General features: G+C 49.2%; 1 protein-coding gene across 1 annotated transcript in view; it reads right to left on the reverse strand.

Moving 5' to 3' along the window:
- The window catches only part of USP46 (ubiquitin specific peptidase 46), a 53,303-nt gene extending 29,479 nt beyond the window's left edge, over window positions 1-23,824 (reverse strand). The window contains exons 1-2 of the mRNA XM_080795438.1: window positions 23,666-23,824; window positions 557-637 (exon numbers count right to left, since the gene is read on the reverse strand). Coding sequence (XP_080651564.1) covers window positions 557-637; window positions 23,666-23,701 — 117 coding nt within the window. The 5' untranslated portion in view covers window positions 23,702-23,824. The remainder of the gene's footprint in view (window positions 1-556; window positions 638-23,665) is intronic.
- Window positions 23,825-24,927: the final 1,103 nt, after the last annotated feature.

Consider the following 24,927-nt stretch of genomic DNA (forward strand, 5'->3'; position numbering starts at 1 on the left):
ACTTACCAAGGAAGCAGAGCCTGCCAAGCGTGGCCACACACAAGGGAGCCACTGCCGAGCACCGACAAAATGGGGCCAAGGAATTTGCGATCCACGGGTCCCAGTTCTCCCCTCATGACCCACCCCTGTTTTAAGTACCACCATCAACTTATATGGTTAAACAGTTACTGGGGATGAGCTGGTAACACCTTTAACACTCTGGCTGTACTGATGTGGACTGAAACAGAGACTGCCCAAGTAGCTCGTCCAGATGATACAAGCTGATCTGGACATAAAGTCTAACAAAACTGCTCCGAAAGTTATGTGTACAAAGGAAATCGTGTAGGGGGGGGGGGGAATGAGAATCCAACCCAACAAGGCAATAATTACACCCTTTTTCTTGGACAACTGACACTTTTAAAAACTGGACTAAACTTCTCCCTTCCCAACATGTGCCATTCCTAGGAACTAAGGCACAGGAACAATTATTTAAAAGTTGGTAGTAAGGAAAACTACCATTAAGTTGCTTCAAATGCTCTCAAACATTTGATAAAAATAATAATTTTTGAATACTTACGTTGACCAATCCAAAGTAGTGTTCATTGATTGGAAACTGCTCTGGACCAATGTCTTTTTCCAGAGCAGAGGCATTGGTGCCCTGAAAGAGAAAAAGAAAAGTTCTGTTGTAGGTAAAATGGACAACAGACCCTCCTCTGTTGATCCCTGGGTCCTCATGGTGGTTGGTGATGTTCGTGCTAGGAAAAAACATGTCAGACGTAAATCAGCAAATGAATTAATAATGTCAGCCTAATTCTTCCCCTCATCCAACCTAATCATCCCTTCAAACCTGATCTACTTGGTGGCTTCGATGATCTTCTAACAGGAAAGTTGGTCTGATCGGCAAAGAAGCAAACTATCATTAAGAACTTGTGAATAAAACATGTTTAAGCTCGACAGCTTTTATAATACTTAGTGGTCTAAAGATTCATATCATCACTCTCGAAGTCCATTTCTCCTTTCTGATGAAGACTTACTGTGCACCCACTATGGGCCAGGCACTGTTCTAGGCAGTGGCACTGCAACAGTGAATGAAACAGACAAGGAAGCCCACTCTCACGGAGCTCACATTTTAGCGGATGAAGATAGCCGGAAAGAAAAAGCAAATACGCTAGGCAATACGCTGGAAAGTGGTGAGTGCCGAGACGAAAAAATAAATTCGGAAATGAGGGTGTGGACCTCAGGGAGAAGTATGGAGGCAGGGTGGAGTGTGGACAGTTGACGCTTTCAATGGAGTGGTCAGGGGTGGGGCGGTGGGGGAGAGCCTTACCTGGGAAAGTGAAATGTCCAAGGAATATCGTGAATAAGGGAGCAATACCCTTTAAAACCCAACACTTCCCAAATGCATCAAATTGGTAAGTCAAGTTTAATGCTCCAACAAGACAGTGGGAAGTTACTGGGCAGTCCCACTATGTGCCAGGGACTGTGCTATTGACTCTCACAACGATCCTACAGGTAAGTACTATCATAACCCCCATTTAATAGGAACATAAAGTTTACAAGTTAAAAATCTGCCCAAGGACCACAGTCTATAAATGGCAGAGCTGGGACCTGAACCCAGGAGTCACAGTTGGGAGTCCACGATCTTAACAAATGCTAGGAGAGCAACCACATCGAACAAACTGCTAAGGGCCAAGTGTTTTCCCATGTCTCCTAGGTCCATGATATGGCCCACCACTCTGAATTCCTTTTCCTATCTTCTGAGACTTTGAGTTCGGTGGTCATCTGTGTGTTCAACAGTTTCACTGTGTGTGTGTGTGTGTGTGTGTGTGTAGATTTCACCACCTTTCATAATAATGCAACCCCATATATAATGCCAAATCTTTTTTTTTTTTTTTTTATTTGACAGACAGAGATCACAAGCAGGCCAAGAGGCAGGCAGAGAGAGAGGGGGAAGCAGGCTCCCTGCTCAGCAGAGATCCTGACATGGGGCTTGATCCCAGGACGCTGAGATCATGACCTGAGCCGAAGGCAGAGGCTTAACCCACTGAGCCACCCAGGCGCCCCAATGCCGAATCTTTTAAATAATGTTTAGCATATTATAGCAGGATTTTATGGCATAGACAAAATCACTAACAACTTTCAAAAAAGCTCCAACTCAATCATAAATCAATACAAATAATGCATATTAAATACCCCCACAGCCATATCGGAAGCAGCATTAGAATATATGGCTTAGAGCCCAGGAGGAATGTCAGATATAAAAGTACAGCACACGAGACAGAGCTCATTAAATCCCCCTTTACGAGGCAGCCATATATTCAAGTTGATCCGTGCTTTTTGCTATTCAGGAATTCTTGGATCGAGTCTGCTTCTTTCAACCTATCTTAATACTTTCCCATTGGAGGGGGAGTTGGGGAGGTGATCATTCATACGGAGGGCAAAGTTTAAGAGAAAAAACCTATTCAAAACAACTGTCCTTCTGAGGCCCACGCCTCCCAGTGCTTGCATGGCCCTTCCTGTCTCCTCCCCTGGCTGACCCACTCACAGAAGACCCACCTTTACCGTCATCTCCTGCCATCATCGGGGTGGTCTCCATCCCCATGTGGGGGAGCAGTCCCACAGTCCGCTCTCTCTGTAACTAGCTGTCCTGTTTTCTAGCGGTCTTTTCTTCCACTCCACTCTCGCACCTCGCTCCCAGAGACGTCCTCCGGATCTGCTCGCCACCCTGACGTCAACTCAGGCTCAGCTCTGGCTGCCGGCTTCCTGAGGCATCCCAGCACCACAGCGCCATGTGCTCCCCAGAACCTCTCACTCCCCTTCTTTCTTATTCAGCTTAGAGCCCAGGGATCATGACTTCCACGGCTCTTACAAACAACCTACACCTTGTCCTTCAGGCACACCACCTAGGGAAAACTAACCCAGCAAGAATGAAACTGTCCACCTTCTCTGAACACACACCCCCACACAGATGTGCAATGCTAGTGGGGGTCACACAGCCAAGCTGGCTGGATTCACCCGAATTCACCCAAGTGGTCCTGAACAGGTCCCACTTCGAACAATGTCTCTTCAGGGCACTCATTCTCCACACCACGACGACAATTTCCAACTTTCCCAGAGCTCATCAAAACTTCCACATCCCCTAGATCTCCTCTGTGCCGCTCCCTGGCCTCCAACTCAATACAGGAAAAAAAAAAATTAACTGAATTAAATTAAACCAGCAGGGAGGAACTCCCTTAATTTCACTCCCAAACCTTCCAACCCGTGTCCCTCTGTTAATGAAGGAGACCTCTCTCTTGTCCAAGCTGATGTCTCCTCTACGGTTAGATCCTTCCCATCAGAATTGAACATGCCTGTTGTAAAGGCTCGTGGCAGGTGTTTACACCATGTCATTTCTGCCCCGGGCTCTGAAGGTCAACGTGAAGAATTTAGCATGCCTCGGTGCCTCTCCCAGTAAAAATACATGCACGCACACTCTCCCACACCTCTCCCCCAGTGACCTTCCCCAGTGTCACCATCCCATTACAGCTCTTCTTTAAAGAACTCTCTATTCTGAAACGACAAACGAGTCAGATAGAACATCTAAGATTTGTTTTAAATAATCCAGTGGTGAGGAGCACCTGAACAGCTCAGCCGGTTAAGCGTCTGCCTTCGGCTCTGGCCATGATCCTAAGGTCCTGGGATGAAGCCCTGCTCAGCGGGGAGCCTTCTTCTCCCACTCCCTCTGCCCCTCCACCCAGCTTGTGCACTCTCTCTTATGCCTGCACACGCTCTCAAATAAATAAATAAATAAATAAATAAAAACTTTAAAAACAAAAACAAAAAAATCCAGTGCTGAGGTGGGGAGACGTGGGGATACAATTTCGTTGTTGAAGCTGAGTGCTGGGTAGTGGGGCTTCTTACACCATTCCGTTTACACGTCAACATGTACGCATACAGGGGGCGCCTGGGTGGCTCAGTGGGTTAAGCCTCTGTCTTCAGCTCAGGTCATGGTCTCAGGGTCCTGGGATTGAGTCCCGAATCGAGCTCTTTGCTCAGCAGGGAGCCTGCTTCCCCCTCTCTTTCTGCCTGCCTCTCTGCCTACTTGTGATATCTGTCAAGTAAATAAATAAAATCTTTAAAAAAAAAAAATGTACGTATACAGGCAGGGTAATGGTCCTTTGAAGAGTCCATGTTCTAATTTCCAGAACTTGTGGTTATATTTCCTTAACGGCAAAGGGAAATTCGGGTTGTAGATGGAATTTAATTTGCCAGTTGGCTGACCTTAAGATAGCGGGACTGTCCCGGATTCTCTTGGTGGGTCCAAAGTGATCACAACCAACCTTAAAAGTGGGAGACGGAAGCAGAATGATAGATCGGAGTGATGCCATGTGTGAAGACTCCATTGGCCTTTGCCAATCTCAAAGATGAAGGAAGGGGGCTAGGAGCCGAGGAACCCAGGCAACCTCTAGAAACTGGAAAAGGGAAGACACAGTCTCTGCTAGAGCCTCCAGGCAGGATTCACCCCGTACGACCTTCATGTTTGCTCAGGGAGGCCCACTGCAGAGCTCTGACCTCCATAACCGCAAAATGGTAAATCCGGATTGTTTAAGGCACTGAGTTATGGTAATTTGCGACAGCAGCAATAGGACACTAATACAATTTGTTAGAGATTGTCCGTAATACTCTTGAAGGGTTGTCTCTCTTTCCTCACCTCCACATCTCTCGTCTGGATTCTACCCCCACTTCATCCCTGCTGTGCTCCAAACACTGCCAACTCCAGGGCACACTTTGAGTGGCTGGCCTTCTCCAGGCACTGAGGCCTCTTCTCCATGCCGCTCTCTAGGGTCTGGGCAATAACCACTCATGGGACCTCAAGCAGCAGCTACCATTTCCAACTTCATCTTCATCCCAGAAAACTTACTTCTGAGCTCATTCAGACTGGATGAGTACAGACATTTCCAATGGCTTGAGGCGCTCCCAATCAGTCTACTCCAAACTAGGGCTTCCCTTACTCCTTCCCCCCAAATCCAACCCTTTCCTGGTGTTTCCTCACAGAGTAAATGACAATGCTGCCTGCTTTCTGGCCAAGACTAGATCTAGCCTGGGGGCCTTCCCTGACCCACCCACCCTGTCTTTGGGTTCTCTCTCCTTCCATCTCTCAGGGCCATTTGCTTCTCTTTAATCTCCTGTCATTGCCAGCAAGGCCAGGCCACCAGCATCTGTCACCGGAGTTATGACAGCGTCCAAAGTGGCCGCCAACACCCATGTACCACCTCTAACCCCACATCAACATGGCAGCATGAGTATTCTCTGTAAATACAAATCTACTCTAAAACCACCAACTCCCCCCTGCTGTCTCTGGGGTCAGCTCTGGCCACCCACGACTTGGCCACGACAGCCTTCATTCCTTTCCTCACATGCCTCAGCACACCTCAAATTCCGTCCCCCCCACCCCATCTGAAGGCTCTTCCCCAGCCTCTTCACCAGCTGTACCCCATCATCGCTCTCAGGGAATTCCTCACTGACCACCCCCAGGCTCCGGGAGTGCCTGTCATGGAAAGGAGAACGGCCCCTCAACGATGTCTGCACCCTCATCCCTGGAGCTGTGAATCTGTGACCCCACGGGGCAAATAGGATTGTGCAGGTATGATTAATTTAAGGATCCTGAGATGGAAAGATGACCTGGATTATCTGGGTGGGCCCGGCGTAACCACAAGGTCCACAGAGGAAGGAGACAAGAGTCAAGAGTCAGTGCCGAGACTCGCCAACAGAAGCGGAGCTCCGAGAGGGGATGTGCAGATGCGGGAAGGGCCGTGGGCAGTGGAAAAGGCAAGTGGATACAGCCCCCCTTAGGGTCTCTGGAAGGTGTGCAGCCTGGCTGACACCTTGATTTCAGGACTTTTGACCTTGGAGCTCTAAGAGCATACATGTGTCATTTGAAACTACTAAGTATGTGGTGATTTTTCACAGCAGCAATAGGAAATTTCCACCACATAAGCCCTGCCTCCCACGTGGGGCACCCGTATGGCATCCCTACCTAGCTGCGAGGGAGGCTGGCAAGGGTGGTCTTCACCTGAGCAGCCATGACTAGCTAACATTAGAAATGGAAAATGGAGGGGCACCTGGGGGGCTCAGTCAGTTAAGCGTCTGCCTTCTGTTCAGGTCATGATCTCAGGGTCCTGGGATGGAGCCCCACACTGGGCTCTCTGCATAGTGGGGAGCCTGCTTCCCTCTCCCTCTGCCTGCCTCTTTGTCTACTTGTGATCTCTCTGTCAAATAAATAAATAAAATCTTTAATAAAAAATAGAAATGGAAGATGGATAATGAGGGAACAACTAGCAAGCAATGTCTCAGAGGGTCCTTGTGGCAAGGTCTGTAACAGAAAACAAGCTGGAAACAATCTGAACTGGTTAAAAAGTTACAGTGAACCATATGACGGAGTCCCATGCAGCTATTTAAAAAGTAAAGTTAACAGGCACCTGGGTGGCTCAGTCGCTTAAGCATCCAACTCTTGGTTTTAGCTCAGGTCATGATCTCAAGGTTGTGGGATCAAGCCCCGTGTCGGGCTCTGCCCTGAGCTCATAATCTGCTTACGATTCTCTCTCGCTCCCTTGCGTGTGCTTGCTCTCTGTCTCTCCCTAATAAATAAATCTTAAAAAACAAAACAAAACAGTAAAGTTGCCACACAGGTACTGCTATGAAAACCTGTCCAAGATACAGTAGTAAGTTAAAGCATGTTAGAGAGCGACGATGCGTAGGCCGATACTGGAAATGTAGCTCATTTCATCAATAGACGCCGAGCCCTGCTTTGTGCCCAGCACTCGACCTGAGGCCCACACGTGAACACAGTCGACCAGGCCTGCCTACGCTCACCGCCCCTGCACTAAAGGGAGCCCCTTCCAGAATACCGCAGAAATCATTCATGTCTTCCCCAGGGCCTAGGCGCGGGGCTGGGGGATCACTAAGGGGCTTTTCAGGTTCTCTTCTCAGCCATTTACATGTTTTACGCTGAGCATGTATTATTTTTGTCATACAAAAAGTTTAATAAAAATTAGCAAACTAATATCCAGCAGACCAGGTATCTAAAGCCCACAGCACATAATTCAGAGTGCATTTGGCCATTTTCTTCCTCCCAGTAGGAATTTGCCTTTGGTGTTGGTCACTCTCCTCTGTTGGCCTCGGTTTCCTGGCTGAGAGGGGAGGGAGGCTGGTGTCCAGCCCATCTGACCGCTCCAGGGGCAGGGAGAGTCAAGCAGAACCCAGGCTGTCATCAGCACTATGTCAACGGCAAGGCAGCCTACAAAGCCGGGAGCCTGCGTTCCTGCTCGCACCCCGCGCAGAAGCACAAAAGACGGAGTGGGAGGCACGGAGGGTAATTGCTCCAAGGCCAGATGCTGAACAAAAAACCCAATCTGTTGTGGTAAATCACAGGGTCTGGAGGTATGGAAGCACAAAGATCTTATTTCCATCAGTAAAAAATTTGGTGGCCTTTGAAAAACAATGTGCCACACTTTATTAAAAATAGAATCTGGGCTGGGACAAGTTCCAACAAGAAGACTGTAATGTTAGCTCTTCAGAGCCCTTCTGAGAGCAATTCTGCGACTGCCGAGGGGGGCTACAAAATCAGCAAATAAACAACAACAACCGGGAAGGGTGAATCGTAGATGCCTCAGATGCACAGAGAAAAGGTGTTTCTTTTCAAAGCTGTTTTAAAAGCAGTTTATAAGGAAAGCATATTAGAACGTCTTCCACGGGGGGATAAAAAAGACACAGAATCTCGCCCCAGAGAATGATACAATCAGAACGAGGTCTATAAAAGCAGATGAGACTATCGCCATCATATGGGAGTGCCTGAGCAGAAAACGGCAGAGACCAGGAAGCGTCCCTGGAGATCAGCTAGACCCATTTCACAGACAAAAAAAAAACCAAGGCCCAGAGAAGTAAGCCTCCTTGCCCAAGATCACCTCAGGACAGCCCATTTCTTTGCATCCTAGGATAGGCAGCCTCGCTCGAGTTTGCACAAAGAAGGGACACACACACAAAAGGCCAAAAACAACATGTAAGGATTTTCTGAGTACTCAGAGAACAAGCCCTTAATAATAAGCCAAGGGTTAAAATATATGACAAAGTGAATGTTGTTGGCTGAAAACACATTTTTAGGTCTCTGTTCAAAAGGCCATTCTACTTATCAAGTTAAGTTTTCAAAGTACAAACATACACCAAGAACGAGCTTTCACAAGGACTAGTAGTTCCTGACTTCTGGTGACTGAAGGTCATTCTCACAGCCTCCCAGAGAGAGTGAAACAAAAATGAGGTGACACAGCCTGAGAGCTCAGGATGAGTCAGGAGCCACCTGCCACAATTTAGGGATGGTTACGGAGGAGTTGCATAATTAGCCATCATAACAACAAAAGATAACACACACCATCCTTACTACGCCCGTCACTGCCGTCAGGACGGGACATGTATTTTACTCCTTTCACCGTCACCTCACCATTTAACTATACGAGGTGAATGCCATTATTGTCCCCATTTCAAGGTAAGAGGACTGGGACCTAGAGACGGTAGGGAACTTTATCCAAGTTCGTACAGCCAAGTGTGGCGAACTGGGTTTGAATTCACCCCAGGACGCTCCCGACCACGAAACCATTCTGACTCTCAAGGAGGGTCAGGAGAATCCCAGAATGGCAGAAGGAAAACTTGAAGAGGTCACGAAGACACAAACTCCTAACTCCAAGGCACCCCATGAAATAGCCACAGTGAGCAGCACACCTGACCTTTTCTGTAAAATCTCTACAGGACACTGCAACCTGTTTAAAGCAAATGTACAACGGAGGCTGGAAGTCAGGAAAAACTTGGGATGTAGTCAATAGGAAAACGGATTTTTTTTTTTTTTGCCCCAAATGGTTTTAAGCTCTGTGAACCTTTAGCCAAGCAGGAGAAGAAAATAATATTAAGTTTAACAAGGTAAAAAGAGAAAACAGCATCAAAAAGTAGAAATGAGGGGACCTGGATGGCTCAATCCGTTAAAGTGTCTGCCTTTGGCTCGGGTCACGATCCCAGCCCTGCCATCAGACTCCCCGCTCACCAGAGAGCCCGCTCCCCCCTCTGTCCCTCTCCCCTACTGTGCTCTCTCGCTCTCTCAAAAATAAATAAAATCTTTAAAATAAAATAGAAATGAGTTCTAAGGGGTAAAACACTTTATACCTAATAATGAAATAATGTGCGATCTTACTGCTCTACCTTGTAAATTTTTAGTTACTGACAGTTATATAAGGAAAACAATGTAATAGAAAAAGAACCTACCACAAGAACGCGTAACAAAATACATTTTTTTAGACTTTTTTTTTTTTTTAAAGTAACCTCTCACACCCACCGTGGGTCTCAAACCCACAACCCCTGAGATCAAGAGTCACAGGCTCCAGCGGAGCCTGGGTGGCCGAGTCAGTGGAGCATCCAACTCTTGATTTTGGCTCAGGTCATGATCTCAGGGTTGTGAGATCGAGCCCCACAGCGAGCAACACGCTCAGTGTGGAACTCCTTGGGTTCTCCTTCTTTCTTTGTCCCTCCCCCCACTCATGCGCGCACTCTCGTTCTCTCTCTCTCGTTCCAAAAAAAAAAGTCACACGCTCCAGACTGAGCCAGCCAGGCACCCCAAAATGTGTTATTAATACAGCTCACTCAATTCTCAGTGTTAAGATTATGACAGGGTGAGGGGGTGGGGGAGGGGGAGAGGATTGGTATGAATTATATATCAGGAAATTTTCCTTTTTTTTTTTTTAAATCCAAAGGAAGCTGTGAGCTATCTGTCATACCTCTAAAAAATAGAAACGCAGGCTGTAATTCTGAACAAAATATCCACTGTGCCTCTAAAAGACAGAAATGCAGGCTCAGAACCACCGTAGCCACTTCCCTGGCCCTTGAGCTACAGCCCCCACTTTCCCTTCTCCGGCTGCCTTCTCCTTGCCAGTTTGCTTCGATGCCGCTTCTTCAAAGCTACCTTCCTTGACCGCTCTCTCACAGAACCCTGTATGGAGCTTCATAAAACCTATCATGATTTGTAATGACATCCTGGTGATTATTTAACATGTTTTCCCACTGAACCACAGGTTGGGAAGTGATGGTCCATGGACCAAATCCCGCACAGCTAATTTTTTAAATAAAGTTGCACTGGCGCACGGTCACGACTGTCCACTGATTTACTGCAGCTACTTTCACAATAGTGGAGTGGTTGTGACAGAGATACTGTGGCCCAAAAAGCCCAATATATCTATCTACCATCTAGCCCTTGACCAAAAAGTCTGGTGATCTCTACACGAGACCATAACCTCCATGAGGACAGGCTCTATCAAGTCTGGTTGGTTTACCAGGACCTAACAGAGCCTCTGGCATGTAATAAGGCACCGACATCAATCTGCCGACTGAGTAATGTGGCAAACGGGGGGAAGGGGGTAAGTGGCATGGGCCACGCATTCAGAGACTGCACATCTATACATTCCCTTCCTCTCGTCTGCTCTCGTCCACCCCAAGCCAGATTACACTTACGATCCCTGTTCTACTCCCGAAGAAAGGGAGAGAACCTGCTCACCTTCGCTCTGCCTGTAAAGGCAGAGACGCCACTCTAACGTAGGCCATTCGGATTCCGAGCCCAGGCCCCTGACAGCCAGTCAGGGGAGAGGATCTTCTCATTCATATTTTTAGTAATTCCCGAGCTGCAGATCCAGGGACTAGGCAGAGAGCCAGAGCTGCCTCGGAGCGCGTGGTCCCTGGCTCTCGATCACTCATACCCTTGTCACCTAATCCCTGGGGGCGTGGCAGCCCAAGGTGGCTACGGATGTCCCTCCTGCTCAGACATCACCCAGTCCCAGGGAGCAACACTGAACAAAACTCTCCATTCAGAAAAATCATTCCCGGGGACTCCCCAGCCCCATTTCATAGCTAAGGGAAATGAGGTTAATGGCAGTTGAGGACCTGGCCAAGGTCAGGTATTCATATGAGGCAGAGGTCTGCTGTGAACCCAGGATCTGAACACCGTCACGCTGCGACCCCAGCTCCCGGTGCAAGAGTGCTCGGCCGCCTCCCGGGCCTCTCCAGGCCTTCCCCAGGGGCCGTCTTCCACAAGACGGCAGTTAAAGTACATTTCCACCCTGCGCCACGGTATCGGCCGTTTCCATGCCTTACAGGATACTGGGTAGGGAGAAAGAAGTGAAAAAAAAAAAAATCTCAACATGACTTCATTTAATGATCATAACATAGAAACAAAGACGTCTGCTGCTGAAGAAAGATGACCCTGGGATACATAATGATCCCCAGTCATCACGGGAAGGGACATTAAAGAGCAGCCAGAGACTCTGGTTTGTAAAACAGCTCTCCACATGCCAGCGACAGCGTAAAAAAGTCCTCATGCAAAGAGAAAATTTCAACTCAAAAGCAGAACAAAGGATCCTGGTCGGTGTCTATCTTCTGGCTGAGGGGGAGAAAAAGGAAATTTCACCCACAGTCACTGAACTCAGTGTGCTACAAGCAAAAACTCCTTCCCAGTCCAACGTTCTACAACAAAGCCACCAAGAACGCCACCCTGCTTATGAGGTCTCCGCAGCTCCTACTTTACCCCGGAGCCCCTGCTGTCACATCACTCCCCAGGAAAGCGGCATGGGAAGGCCCAGGCTCCCAGCAAAGCCCCAGGTCAAAGAGGACAGCTCTGCAAATTTGACTTACATGGGGATTTTGAGCGTTCTCCACCCACCCAACGCCCTCTAGTAATTCAAGCTCAAGGTCTTCATCAATGAAACACCAGGACACCAGCACCCCATCACAGTATGGGAGAACGCAAGGTGTTAGTGTAGCCGGATGGGTTTGCGCGGCACCCCTGCCCTCTGGATCAGTCCTGCACCATCACACGTATTTCACCCTAATGGAATGAAAGCATCTAGTACTGACTGTGAAATAGAAAACATAAAATTCGGGGCACCAGGGATGCCTGGGTGGCTCAGTTGGTTAAGCGGCTGCCTTCAGCTCAGGTCATGATCCCAATGTCCTGGGATCGAGTCCCACATCAGGCTCCTGGCTCCGCATGGAGCCTGCTTCTCCCTCTGCCACTCTGTCTGCCTGTGCTCACTCTCTCCCTCTCTGACAAATAAATAAATAAAATCTTAAAAAAAAAAAAAAAATTCGGGGCACCTGGGTGGCTCTGCCAGTTAAGCGTCTGCCTTTGGATCAGGTCAAGATCTCAGGGTCCTAGGATAGAGCCTCCATCAGGGTCCTTGCTCTGCAGGGAGCCTGCTTCTCCCTCTGCTTGTGCTTGCTCGCTCTCTGACAAATAAATAAAGTAAGTCTTTAAAAAAAAAAAAAATAGAAAACTCTGTGCTCTCTTCTCTCTTCCCCAAACAGGGTGGCAATGGGAGAAAAGAGACGAGTCAGGAATTCTTTACAGCAATATCACTCAAGGTATTATTACTGCCATGAGCTAAGTTCAGAAACTAAGAACAGGTAAGACGAATGGATAGAGTAATTTTGTATCTGTCAAGTTTAATCATAAAAAAGAGGGGTTTGTGTGCTTATGTATCTTGGGAGTTTTTAACTTCATTTTGCTAATAATTCTTTTTTATTGTATTTTACAAAAATACCAGTCTGTGACAGATTGAAAGGCAAAGTAAAACTGGTCCTTCCCTACAGACTTGGAAAATAATTGCCAACAACAAAACAGCTAAATGAAATGGAGCTTGTTTTCCCGAACATGTGAACTGCTGCTCAACCTCCCTTTTAAGGAGAGGAACACACACAAGCGTGCGAGGACACCATTCTCCCCCTGACTGGCAGAGACCACAAGGGTTCTGGAGAGCACGCGGCTTTGGCAAGGCTGTGGGTAACGAGTCGCACGTATTGCTGCTGGTAGAGGGCAATTTGGCGAAATCCATCCAAGTTACAAATGCAAATCCATTTCTAAGAAGTGAGGTGACAGCTCTATCCCCACACGTGAAAATGATATGTGGACATATGGATGGATAGATGTTCCCTATAGCCTTGTTTGTAAAAGCCAGAGACTGGAAAACTACCTTTCTGCCCATTGTGGGGGGCTGGTTAAGCCAGGACAGTACATTCAAGGAACTGAATACTCGGCAAGCCATTAGAAAAGAATGAGGTCACTCTTCCCAGCCTAGCTCCGCCCACCTCCAAGGCACAGAAAGCAAGGGGCAGATCAGGATAGACCCGCACAGGCTAAAAGCACTGCCTGTGTTTTTTAAAAACTACGAGAGAAATAAACATATCTGCTTCTACACGCATAAGATACCAATGAACGGAAGCAGAGGGAACTGCGAGGAGAAACCGTGCAGAGGCAAGGATTGGATGGTGCGTATATCGTCAACATTATAGCCTTCTGCACAGTTGGAAATTCCTGCAGTGGGAACTCATCTTTTTCAAAACTTTAAGTTTTTTTTTTTTTTTTTTTTTCTTCCAGAAGAAACGGTGCTTAGGGGCACCTGCATGGCTCAGTTGGTGAAGCGTCTGCCTTTGGCTCAGGTCATGATCCCAGGGTCCTGGGATGGAGCCCCGTGGAGGGCTCCCTGCTTGCCACCTGCTGTGCGGGAAGTCTGCTTCTCCCTGGGCCCCCTCCTTGGCTTGTGCAGGTGCACGCGTACTCACACTCCTTCTCTCTCCCTCTCTCTCAAATAAATAAGTAAATAAAATCTCAAAAAAAAGAAAAAGAAACTGAGCTTAGCTACTTCATGTGTTTCTCAGCTAGGAACATCGAACTGTGTGTGCCAGGTAATACAAGAGTCTGTTAGATGCCTATGAGATGGCGAAAAGTCCACCTACGTGATGTGCCCTCATCATCAGAAAAGGGGAAAACACAGTATCTTACTGATGATTACAAAAGTTTTGCCAGACGCCATCAGCTCCTTGTCTACCATCGACATTTCAGTAGGAAATCACAGCTTCTTCCTCCTTCCATCCCCTCTGCGCTTGCCCCACCCCGTCGACTGGAAGTGCCCCGCGGAGCTCCTCTTCTCTTCTCTTCTCACGCTGCTCCCAGCAGGAGGGGGTTCCTCACATCTCAAACTCAGAGAGGCTGAGTCACCTGGCCCCTGTCTGGAAAGCTACAGAGTGGGAGCATCAACACTAGAACCTGAGACCTTGGACACCAGGGCACTTTCTGCTACATCGTTTGGACTCCAGTGCGAGTGCAAAAGCCAGGGGCACTAGAAGAAAACACTAGTAGAATGGTCAGGTCCTGGGTAAGCACCAGACATTAATGATTCCATTTTAGCCCCACAATGCCCCAGGGAGGGAAGTTCTCCTGTCACCCCCATGTTACGGGTGACAAGCGGTGTCTCTGGGAGTGGGAACAACGGCAACTCTCACACCCAACCCACAGCAGCGGGGGACGTCCAACCAGATCTCCTCCACAGGCTAACGGGCCTCCCAAGGAAGCTGACCAACCTGTCTTCTACTAACTAGTGTAACAGTGTTCCTCCAGGGGTGCCTGGCAGGCTCAGTCGGTAGAGCATAAGACTCCTGACCTTGGGGTCATGAGTTCGAGACCCACGGTGGACAACGAGATTACTTACCAACGGGGGGGAGGGGAGGGCTCGTCAAATAGCCAGTTAATTGAACCCGCCATGAAGAACCTCTTATCTGAGCCAATGCCTCCCCAAACTAGAACCCATGAATCCCAGAGGGAGGTGACATCATCTTAGGTAGTTCAAGTATGAACACTTCCAACTCTAGCAATTCTGTGTCTTTTTACTGACTTACTGACATACAGCACTACATTAGTTTCAGGTGTACACCAGAATGATTCTGGTATTTCCATCTCTAGCAATTGTGTTTTTGATATGCATTAGAAAAGCATATAACTAGCTCATCAAACCCATTACCTCACAGATGTCTTAGCACAAAACGAGGCCAGATTAAACGAAGTTCAACAGATTTAAGGAAAACTACTATGACATTCAAGTGATTCAAAGACATAGGGAAAAAGTGCGAATAAAAAGAGTGAAGGTTGGGAATGGGAAGAAACTGCAGCATTCAATACACACCAGTTCTGAAGATCACTTTTTTATTTTTATTTGCCCTCCCGCTGTAGGCCACACTGCCTCTCTCAGGTGGATAAGGCAGTATCCCCAATAAATAAAGTGCCCTGAAATGCTGCATTTAAATGGCTGTGTCCTTTGGCAGCTTAACCTTGGGCTGACCCTAGGCCTGGTCTGTGCTGAATAACTCTGCCTGTACCTACAGTAGATCAGTAATACCCAGTAACCACTTGGAGTACATCCCTCCACACTTTGAGAAGTGTCTGACTTGGGGAATAAATCAAAGGGCCTCCCTACTGTCCTATCATCTGCTACAGTGCAGAGCTGAGTGGGAGAGAGCTGTGGGGCTCTGCCTAGGCCCATTCTTTTCCACCACGAACCAGTGAGAAGGGAACCCCCCGCTTCCTAGCACCTGCACTCAGAACCACACCGCAAGGTGAATTTTGCCTCTGCTTGTGCCTAACCCCCACCCCCATCCCACTCCTCCCAAAATGCCCACTAACTGCAGACACCCGGTCAAAATGAAAGCAGAATTCCAATAAACCAGGGAGTCTCAGAGGTCGGTGTGTTGTCCTTCCCAGTGTTCGGTGTATCCGTAAACTACTTCAGCTTATTGGTAGCTTTTCCTAAATCTGTTCAATTTCTTTTAACAATAGCTTTGTGCTTTGAGCAAACTGAAGGAAACCATTAATTCCCTAAAAGAATGAGGACTACAAAACATAATGTGTGTGAGAGCATCGCAGTTCACAAAATGCTTTCACAGGCAGCACAATCTCCTTTGAGTCTCCCCAAAAATGCTGTGCAAAAGGTATTTTATCACCTGCCTCTTTGTGTTCTAAAGAGATGAAGAAACGGGCTTCGAGATCTACCTAGCAGGATTCCAAATCCCTAACTCTGTGCACTTGAAAGCTGTAGGGAAGAAAGAAGTCGGTCTCTTTTTTTCCCCTTGGGACTTGCTGTTCTAAGTGTGCTCCCCAAGCTGGGAGAACCTGGCCGTGCTAGAAATGCAGAATCTCATCCCCCACTCCAGACCCACTGAATCTGACTCTGCATTTTAACAAGGTCCCCAGGTAATTCCTGCGGACAGTGACATCTGACGAGCACTGCCTTTGGGCACGGCAACTCTTCCATTCTAGCTCGCTACAGCCCCTCACTCCTTCTCCTGTAATCCTTGGTTGAGCAGCTGGCACAGAAGTGCCAGGCCCTGTGCCAAACGTCCTGTCCTTGCCGAGCTGCCCGTCTAACACCGTGGATTCTCAGCTTCAGAGGCTTATCGAAATCAGCTGTGGCATTTAAAAAAAATAAAAATCACAGGTCCCTAAAACCCACCCCAGAGCTACCTACACCCTGTCCAGCCAGAGGCTCTGGGGCTGGGGCCACAGAAGCCACACACCAAAAAAGCTCCGTGTCATGCAACCATGTCGGGGGCCCATTTGGCAACACCCAGGAAAGCCGCAGCCAGGCGCATCCTCGGAGCAGCTCTTCTGTTTCAAGGCCTCCGTCCTGGAGAAATGAAGGCACGTGTGCAATTCACTGCAGCACCGTTTCCAGAGAAACACACTGCCTTTCTGAAAGAACGTCAAAAAGCAACTGGGCGAACGGGAAAACGCCCTAAGTCCAGCCCTGGACCCGGAAACGGGCACAAGTTCACCAAAGCCAACTTCAGTTCACCAAAGCGTGAATGACGTACCTTGAACAGAGAGGCCAGGACAGCGCAGTAAGGCAGCCCAGATGCACTCTCGGCGCTCCGTGAATGCACCGTCTCACTTCTGGTCTGTAACCTTCTCACTGTACCTTTTCACCTCCTTGTTACCGTTCTCTCAGCCTCTAGCTTCCATTCCTGCCCTCCCGCTCTGGACTTGTCCTTCAGTCCTCCCGGTTTTCCCCTGCGTCCTCCCTTTGCCTGTTTTCAGACAGAAGCCACACTGCCATCCTGACTCTCAAGCCCGGGAAAACTGTCCCCTGAGTCCCTGGATTAAAAACCACCGAGCCCCATAAACACAGGAAAAGATGTCCGGCCTTGTTAGTAAATAGGAAAGCAAACATTTTAAGTCACCAGGATACCCTTTCATACCCATCAGCCTGGCAAAACGTCAGACTCAGGATACCGGGCGTCTGCAAGCCCGCAGAGCAGCTGGCGCTCCCCAGTGCCGCTGGTGGGATGCACATTGGCGCACATGCTCTGGAGAGCGACCTGGCAATGTACTAAGAGCTGAAGATGCCCCTTCCCTTGGATCCAGCAATTTCTCCTCGAGGCAGGTCCCACAGAGAAACTTCAAACAGAGGCATAGGGAGACAAGTTCAAAGCTGTCATGACAAACACAAAACATGGTAAACCCAAGTGCTACTCAACAATAAAATCAATACCAAAAAATTAACAATGCGTTATATGTTGGCTAACTGAATTGATATTAAAAAAAAAAATAAAATGAATACTTGGGAGCAGATTCGTGACGGAAGCTCAGATAGCAGTGAATAACCCAGAATTACACACATTCCAATGGATAAATCTCAAAGCCATAACTGAAGGAAAAGCAAACGGAGAAGGAGCTGTTCAGTATCAGAGAGCGTGTTTCGAACAGGAGAAAATTACAATGTATCCGGCTGATGGACAGATAAATATCTAGTTGAAGTCTATAAACGTCAAGTTTGGAACAGCGGTCACTGTCCAGAGGAAGGGGGGTGAGATGAGGACGTGTTCGCTTGGGCTTGTACTGCTTTCTTTCTTCACTGGGTGGTGGATGGAAACACACGGGTGGTGCCCTCTCTTATTCTCTGTATTCTTGTGTGTGTCTGAAATCTATCACCACCCAGGAAGAGTCCCAAGTCCAAACTACTTTTAAGCATGATTAGGCTCTGAAAGCGGCATCAGAACTGGATGCTCGGAAGACTGGACCAAGAGGTGGAAAGTGAAGCTCTGAGAACCGACAGGGTTTCTTCCACACTTACAAAACATCCAGCACAAACCACCGTTCTTCAAACCGTAGTAAAATTGCATGTCAAGGACTTACGACATACCCCAATTTCTTGGCAACAAGAAACATTCCAAGAAGCCTTTAATGACAGGGTTGATTGTTGATACAGAATTTATTTCTCTCAAAAAAGTATTTGCTCATTCATTTGGGGGTGGCTTTTTCTCTTAAAGGATCATCAGGCCTTTCAAACCCTTAGATTAGCATTTGGTTTCACCTCAAGCAAAGACATTATAAGAATGTGCATTAAAATAGGCCAGAAACATTACATCTACTAAAAGACACCGAACTCTTCCAGTCCCTTTGTTTTGGGCTGGCTCCATGAATAGGTTTGAGATAAAGCCACTAGGAGACTCCTTTCTGATGATACCACAGAATTACACACTATCATAAAGCCTCAAGTCATCTGAATGAACTAGACACAGCAGGCTGGGGAGAAAAGGACATGAAAACTACAGAAATTTCTCTTAAATGCTAAGAAGACCAAAACTGAAAATTACTTTCAATTACAAGCCAAAATACCAAAATTCCACATTAGTCAAAAAAATAAGTAGGTTTTATTGTATGGGTGAACTGGATAAAAAGTTGATATCTAGAAAATAATATTACAATCTTTCATGCTAACTAAATACTGGCATTCAACTTTGTTTTCCTCTAGATTCCAAGAAAAAACAAAGAAAAAGCTATAGGCCTAATTGTCAGGTCCTGACCCAACACAAACATCTACATGTTACACCAAGAGACCAGAAGAAGAGAATTTTTCTTTAAACATCAGCCCACCCCACCCCAGGCTACAATTTTTAAAATCTGATGACTATCACAGTAGACCCTCACACATGACTTTAACCACTCCCAGATGATACGTTAAACCAAGCTTACAGTCTCCAATTATCTTCAAAAATGGGAAGCAACAGTAACAGTACTAGAGGAAGAGACAAATTATATCTCCTCCCAAGTTATAAGATGTACATACTTTTTTAATAGTTTTAAAAATTTTTTCCAACTAGTCTCAAAATACTGCCTCAGGTGATTGACTTAACAAGATAAAACAATCTCTATAAAATCCTCTAGCTTTGTTTCAAATTTTTACTAATTCTACTTACCCTTCATATCAGGGAAACTTCTTTTATTTAAAACAATTCAAATATGGCACTCACTGTGGTATCCAATAATATCCTGGGACTGTTCAAGGAATACTAAATTGCTAATATCTGGTATATTTGACAGTTTTAAATAAGGTGGTTAGGTCCTTAAATGGTTGAGTCAATTAAGGAATTTTTTTTTTTTTTACACTTTAAATATATGCCAAGTGTGTATGTCAATAAAGCAGTTAAAAAAGAAATTATAGTGCTTGGTTCATGACATAGTGTGTTGAGGAGTTTCAAAGTGAAGAGATGACAGGTCAGTGTCCATCTAGGGACTGGAACTTCTCCCTTGGTTTGCGGTGCTGGTGAGGCCAAGGCCCACCATTCCGTCCTCACAGGACATTCTGCCCTCCACAAGACTTCCCATCTGTGTGCTGGAACTTTTCGTCAGTCAATGGTAAGTAGGTGCCACTGGCCCAAAGACAACTGAGAGAGAAAGTGAACCCACAGGCCAGAGAGACCCCTTCTGCCCCCACCCTGGGTGCACCCTCTTTTGATTTCCCAAAGCCTGTATCCTTCCATGAGCTTCTGACAGCAGCATCGTCAGGGATGGACCGTGGATCAACTCACTGACCTCTAGAACACCTGGTCCCTCCCACATCATCAGACTTTTCACAAAGTGCCTTGAATTATCTTTCAGATGCTTGCCCCATCTTAGGAAGGAGCTTTTTTTTATAAAGACTCTAAGAAATACTGTTCACTAAGAAGCTTTGGACAGCCCCCCAAAACACATCAGCTTTACAAGGTGAGAAAGACTTGGATCCCAAGAAAGACAACAATTTGTCCAATGTTACCATTACGCTCATGCTTAACTGAAGACAGGCACTGGGACAGATGCCCGTTCTAAGGTACATTGACTAGATTCATGTCCTCATATAAAACAAAAAATAACCGAACTTGGACCAAATGCAAAGTATACTAAAGAAACACCTGCTATGGTACCAGCCTTTTCACTGTACTACTTCTGAGACTCTGCGGCACCTTCAGCTGTGCAGGTAAATGCACCTTACTGAAACTGTTCAGTCTTTACCAATGTCACACCCACGAAATAAGAAACTGCTGGGACTCACCTCATTCATTTATGGAGCACCTGCCCATAGTACATGCCGACACTAACGCAGCAGGTCCTCAACAAACGGTTGCTTATGGGAACAAAAACGTAGTCGATCTGACACCCAGCATTTTCTCTATGGTACATCTTACAGCACTATTAACAAATGAAATGAAGATTCGATGATTCAGACCAATTTGCATTGGTACGAGTCTAGAGGACACATCTGGTTTCTCCTAGCAAAGGCTTCCTCTAGAGAAAATTTCTCAAGCTCTTCAACCTGAAATCTTACAAGGGGGGTAAGGGGGTGAAACCAAAAAACTTTCCATTTGCAAGGTGATTAATAGGCAGTTAAATCCATTGATCTGGACAAAAATCAGAGGATTACCAACAAGAGACATTTCCTCATGCTTGGTAGCAGCTAGTACATTTTAAAAATTACAACACACTAGCCAAACAAGCTTTACTATCTCGGAAGCAGACACACTGTGTGGCTACAGCTGACACGAGCGAGTTGATCAAGAACCACGGCGGCAGGATTTCACACGAACGTAAAACTCAGACAAATCAGTAGGAACCAGCATTAACACTCCCAGGGGACAATAAAACCTCAGTGTATAAGGAGACAAGCCGAGGAATGTGGATCTTTTCCAACACTCCCGTATCTAAACCAGGCAGGAGAAGTATGAGGGAAAGAGAAGGGGTTCATTCCTCAATCACATAAAGGATCTGCTACAAGTTTTGTTTCTGCTCGGTTGGGTCCTTTCTTGTCTGGCAGAGGAAACAAGTCCGCTGTTCCAAGCTAGGTTTTGGCTTGTTCAAGTCTCACCTAGGAGGACGGTACCTCTTAACACCCTTTCTGGACACATCTGCCTGGTTAAAACACGCCAAACCAGCTGCGTAGAAGAAAATGCAATTGCCACTTGCTCCTTCTACAACTACGCAAACCAGCCAGGACCTAATCATGTTAGGAGTGGAAAAGACCAAGGAGAGCCCCAGAGAGAAAGTATAACCAGTCTACAGAGATTCAGAAAAGACCTACCTGGAAACAATTCATCATCCAGGGAAGAACCTAAGGAGGGGTCTGGCGCAAATGTACATCTGATCAGGTGAAAAGACAGTCTCCTCATCCCCAAGCCTTCTCCCGTGGGAAGTGAGACTGGGAGGGGCAGGGCTGACCTGAGCAGGCTTTTCTAAGGGGTGGGGTTAAGGATTCTCAGCCCAGCCTTTGCCTCTTGCCCTTTGGCTTGGTTTGCATAAATGAACGTGGGCTTGTTTATATTATTGGCTGCTTCCAAGAGCCTATCATCCTCATTATTCTTTAAGCCACACTGGAAGGTGACATACTAATGAGAAAGATGTTAATAATAAGAGCTAGCCCTCACTGAATGCTTGCGATGTACTAGGCCCTATGGTACAGAAGCTCATTTAATACAACAGCCTAATGAGGGAGGAAACCACAGTCATCCCATTTTTCTAGGTGAGGAAAGTAAGACAGCAACTTGTTCAAGGACAAAAAGCTGGTACATGTTCGAACCAGAACTTGCACTTGCTCAAGACAGTGTCCAGCTAGGAACAGAAAACTCCCTACTTGGGAATTATCACCCGGGTGACCATCGTAACTTTGGTGCTGCTTCAGGGACTCCACACGAGGTGTCAACTCTGCAGACACAGTACTGATGTCTTCCCTGCTGCCTGCCTCCCTGAGTTTTGCTGGAACCTGGTTGTGCCATTCTGCCCAGGTGTGCCAAGAAGCCCCAGCCGCACGGGGCGGGGGGGGGGGGGGGGGGGGAGGCAACTAGATGCTGGCTTCCTCTTGGGACCTGTGAGCTCTTAAGTCCCCAGGCTATTTCACTACAGAGGGGCATCACCGCACCGAGGCAGGAAAGGAACACCACCAAGAGCTAGGACTGTGCCTCACTGGCCCGGCAGCCTGAGGCCACACAGCAGGCAGGAGGGAGGATCAGAGCTGCTCCGGTTTCCCGGTGGCCCTCACCAACTGGTCTAAGCAAAACCGGGAATCAAGGCATCACCCTTTCGCTGCACCAAGCCAATGTTAATGCCACTCGACAGGAAGGAGCAGGAGACCTGTCTCTGTGTGAAGGAAGGAAGGGAGAGGAAACGGAACTCCTCCAGGAGCCACCCACCGTATCTAACTGGTCCTGCACCAGTACCTTTGCAGCTCTCATTCCGGGAAGCCCCAGAATTTGCTCTGCGGGCGGTCCTGAGAACTGAAGCTAGCGCCAGTGGGTCCTGACTGCACTCCTGAGCAAACACATGGCTCCTGAATGCTCCTTTGCCCTGTGTGCTAATCTTGCAAGAGAATGTGGGACATAAGATTTAAAAAGCTGTGCCATGGGGGAAGGGTAGCCAGATCACCTTACCCCAGGGCTTCTCAATCTTGCCTTCTCAGATTCCCTTCAGGGGCCTGTATGAGAGCTTCAAGGGAGGTTTTCCCCAAACTGGCATTAAATGAACACGTGTTCCAGCCGGGGGAGGGGCCCTTTGATGGAGGGGAAGGGGGCCCCCGGAGAGTGGAGGCAAAGCACACACACTCTCACCCTGCGCGGGAGGGCCATTGCCTTATTCCAGGGGGGCAAGCTGAGCTTCCCAAAGCTCTGACAAGTGGGGGTGCCAGCAGGGTACACCCTGGGAACCCAAGGGCTGGAGGCTGTGCCTGCAAACACTGAAAAGGAAGGGAGAGCAGCAATGGGAGAAAACCAAGTTAAAGTGAGCACCGCATCACGGACCCAGCCCCACCAGAGCCCGAAGACGTCCCCTTGCTGCGACCACGCTCACCAGCCTCGGAGGGGTCTGCAGCAGATCAGGCAAGATAACCCTGGGGACCTCCTCCACGCCCAAAGACGGCCCCGCCCTCAGGGCCTCCAAATGTTACCGCCAAATAACCTTGTCCCTCTTTCACAGGTGGAGAAATTGAGGCGTCCAAAGCAAATTACCGTGCTTCCCAAACCAGGTAGAAGTTCACTTCTCCAACCACAATTCTGCACTTCTTTCCAGCTTTATTACATTTCAAATTTCTCCAGATACACCGACTGCCTTTGCAAAAGTGAATTTTAAATATAGTTTAAGGAGTGAACTCAAAATGAGACGAGGGCGGTCAGGGAGACCCGTAGGGCTTTATCTACCGCAAGGCGGGATGGGTTCCCCCCCATTCCCAGCTTTTCCCCCCAACCCCCTCCCCCGAGGACGCCTCCACCGCAGCCCGAGGGCGGAGGCAAGGCGGCGCGCCCGGGCACCGGCGGGCGGGCTCCCGGGTCCCGGGGCTGGGAGGGGGGCGGGGGATCGGGCCCCTCCCCCGGCCGCCCCGGGGGGCTGAGGCCCCCCCGCCGGGCGCGGGGGCCGGGAACTTCTGGCCGCGCCGCGCGGACCCCGGCGCCCCCCGCCCCCACCCCGGCGCCCGGCGGGTGGGCGGCCCGGGCTTCCCTTTCTTCGCCTCGCCGCGCCTCGGGCGCGATCCCCGAGGCGGCGGCGGCCGCCACTCACCATATTACAGATGGAGGCGATGTTTCGGACAGTCATTAGTCTAAAGGTTGCAGCGATCCCGCACCGCCATCTTTATAAGGTGAAAACAGGACTGTCCATGGTGGAGCGCTCGCGGGGAGGCCGGGCGGCGGCGGGGCGGCGGGGCGGCGGCGGCGGGGAGGCGGCCTGGGGTCCGGCTGGCAGTTTGGCTGGGAGAGGGAGGCCGGGAGGGAGGAGGAGGAGGTGGAGGAGGAGGTGGAGGAGGAGGAGGTGGAGGAGGCGGGGAGGGCGGGGAAGGCGGGGAGGCGGGAGGGAGAGCGGAGGGGCGGGGAGTGGCGGAGCGAGGGAGCCTGGGCCGCGGCCGGCGGCGCGGGGAGGAGGGGCGGCCCGAGCGCGCCGCGTGCAGCCCGCGCTCCGAGTGCTCCCGCCGCGCGCCCGGCCCCCGCCCCGCCCCCGCCGCTCCTCCGCCCGCGCCCCGGGTCCCCCTTCCCCCGCCCCGGCGCCCCGGCCCGGCCTCTCTCGTCGCCTATTTCCTGCTTCACCCTCTTTGGGCCGGTGCGCGGGGCCAGGCCCTCGCTCGCGTGGCTGCAGCAGCCGCGCCTCGCGCGTCCCCCGGACCGTCCCCGACGCGGGGGCGCCCGCTGCCAGGGGCCCGCGGGGAGCCGGGGACGGCCTCGGGCGCGGGGCGACTCCGGGGGTGGGGGGGGGACGCGGCTTCTGCGGCCCGCGGGCCGGGGAAGGCGGGCGCCGCGGAGAGGGCCAGCGGGGCCCCGAGGCCGTTTCCCGTCTAAGCTTTTTCCTTCCTGCCGCTCGTCCGCCAGCGGCCCCGGTTTTTCATCTGGGGCGAGTGAAGACGGCAAAGGGCAGAGCTGATTACGTCCAACTTTTCGTTCCTCCCCGCGGTTGCAGCCAGATGGCACCGGCGGGGACCCAAGGAGTAAATGGGGTCAGGACGCGGGGTTGTCGGAGAGCCCTGGCCTGCAGCGGGCCGCCTGCCTGGTAGAGGGCGCCGGGAGGAGAGAGGAATCTGGGTCTGGGCGGAGGCCAGCCGCGGCGCGCTCGGGCAGTGTGTGGCAGTAGCAGGTACAAAAGAGAAGTCTGAATCCTGGAGGAGGATTAGAGACCGTCCAAGGAGCGATTGGAATCCGGATACACCGAGAACCAAACTTTTCCGCATCAAGAAAGCAGACCTCTCCGGGACCCAACCTCTTTAGGTCTTGAGAAGGTGCTACATCGGTGTAGACGCATTTCCCGCATAAAAGCTCGTGGCTTCTGGCTCAAAG

Source organism: Martes martes (assembly GCF_963455335.1).
Source record: "Martes martes genome assembly, chromosome: 2".
Classification (NCBI taxonomy): Eukaryota; Metazoa; Chordata; class Mammalia; order Carnivora; family Mustelidae; genus Martes; species Martes martes.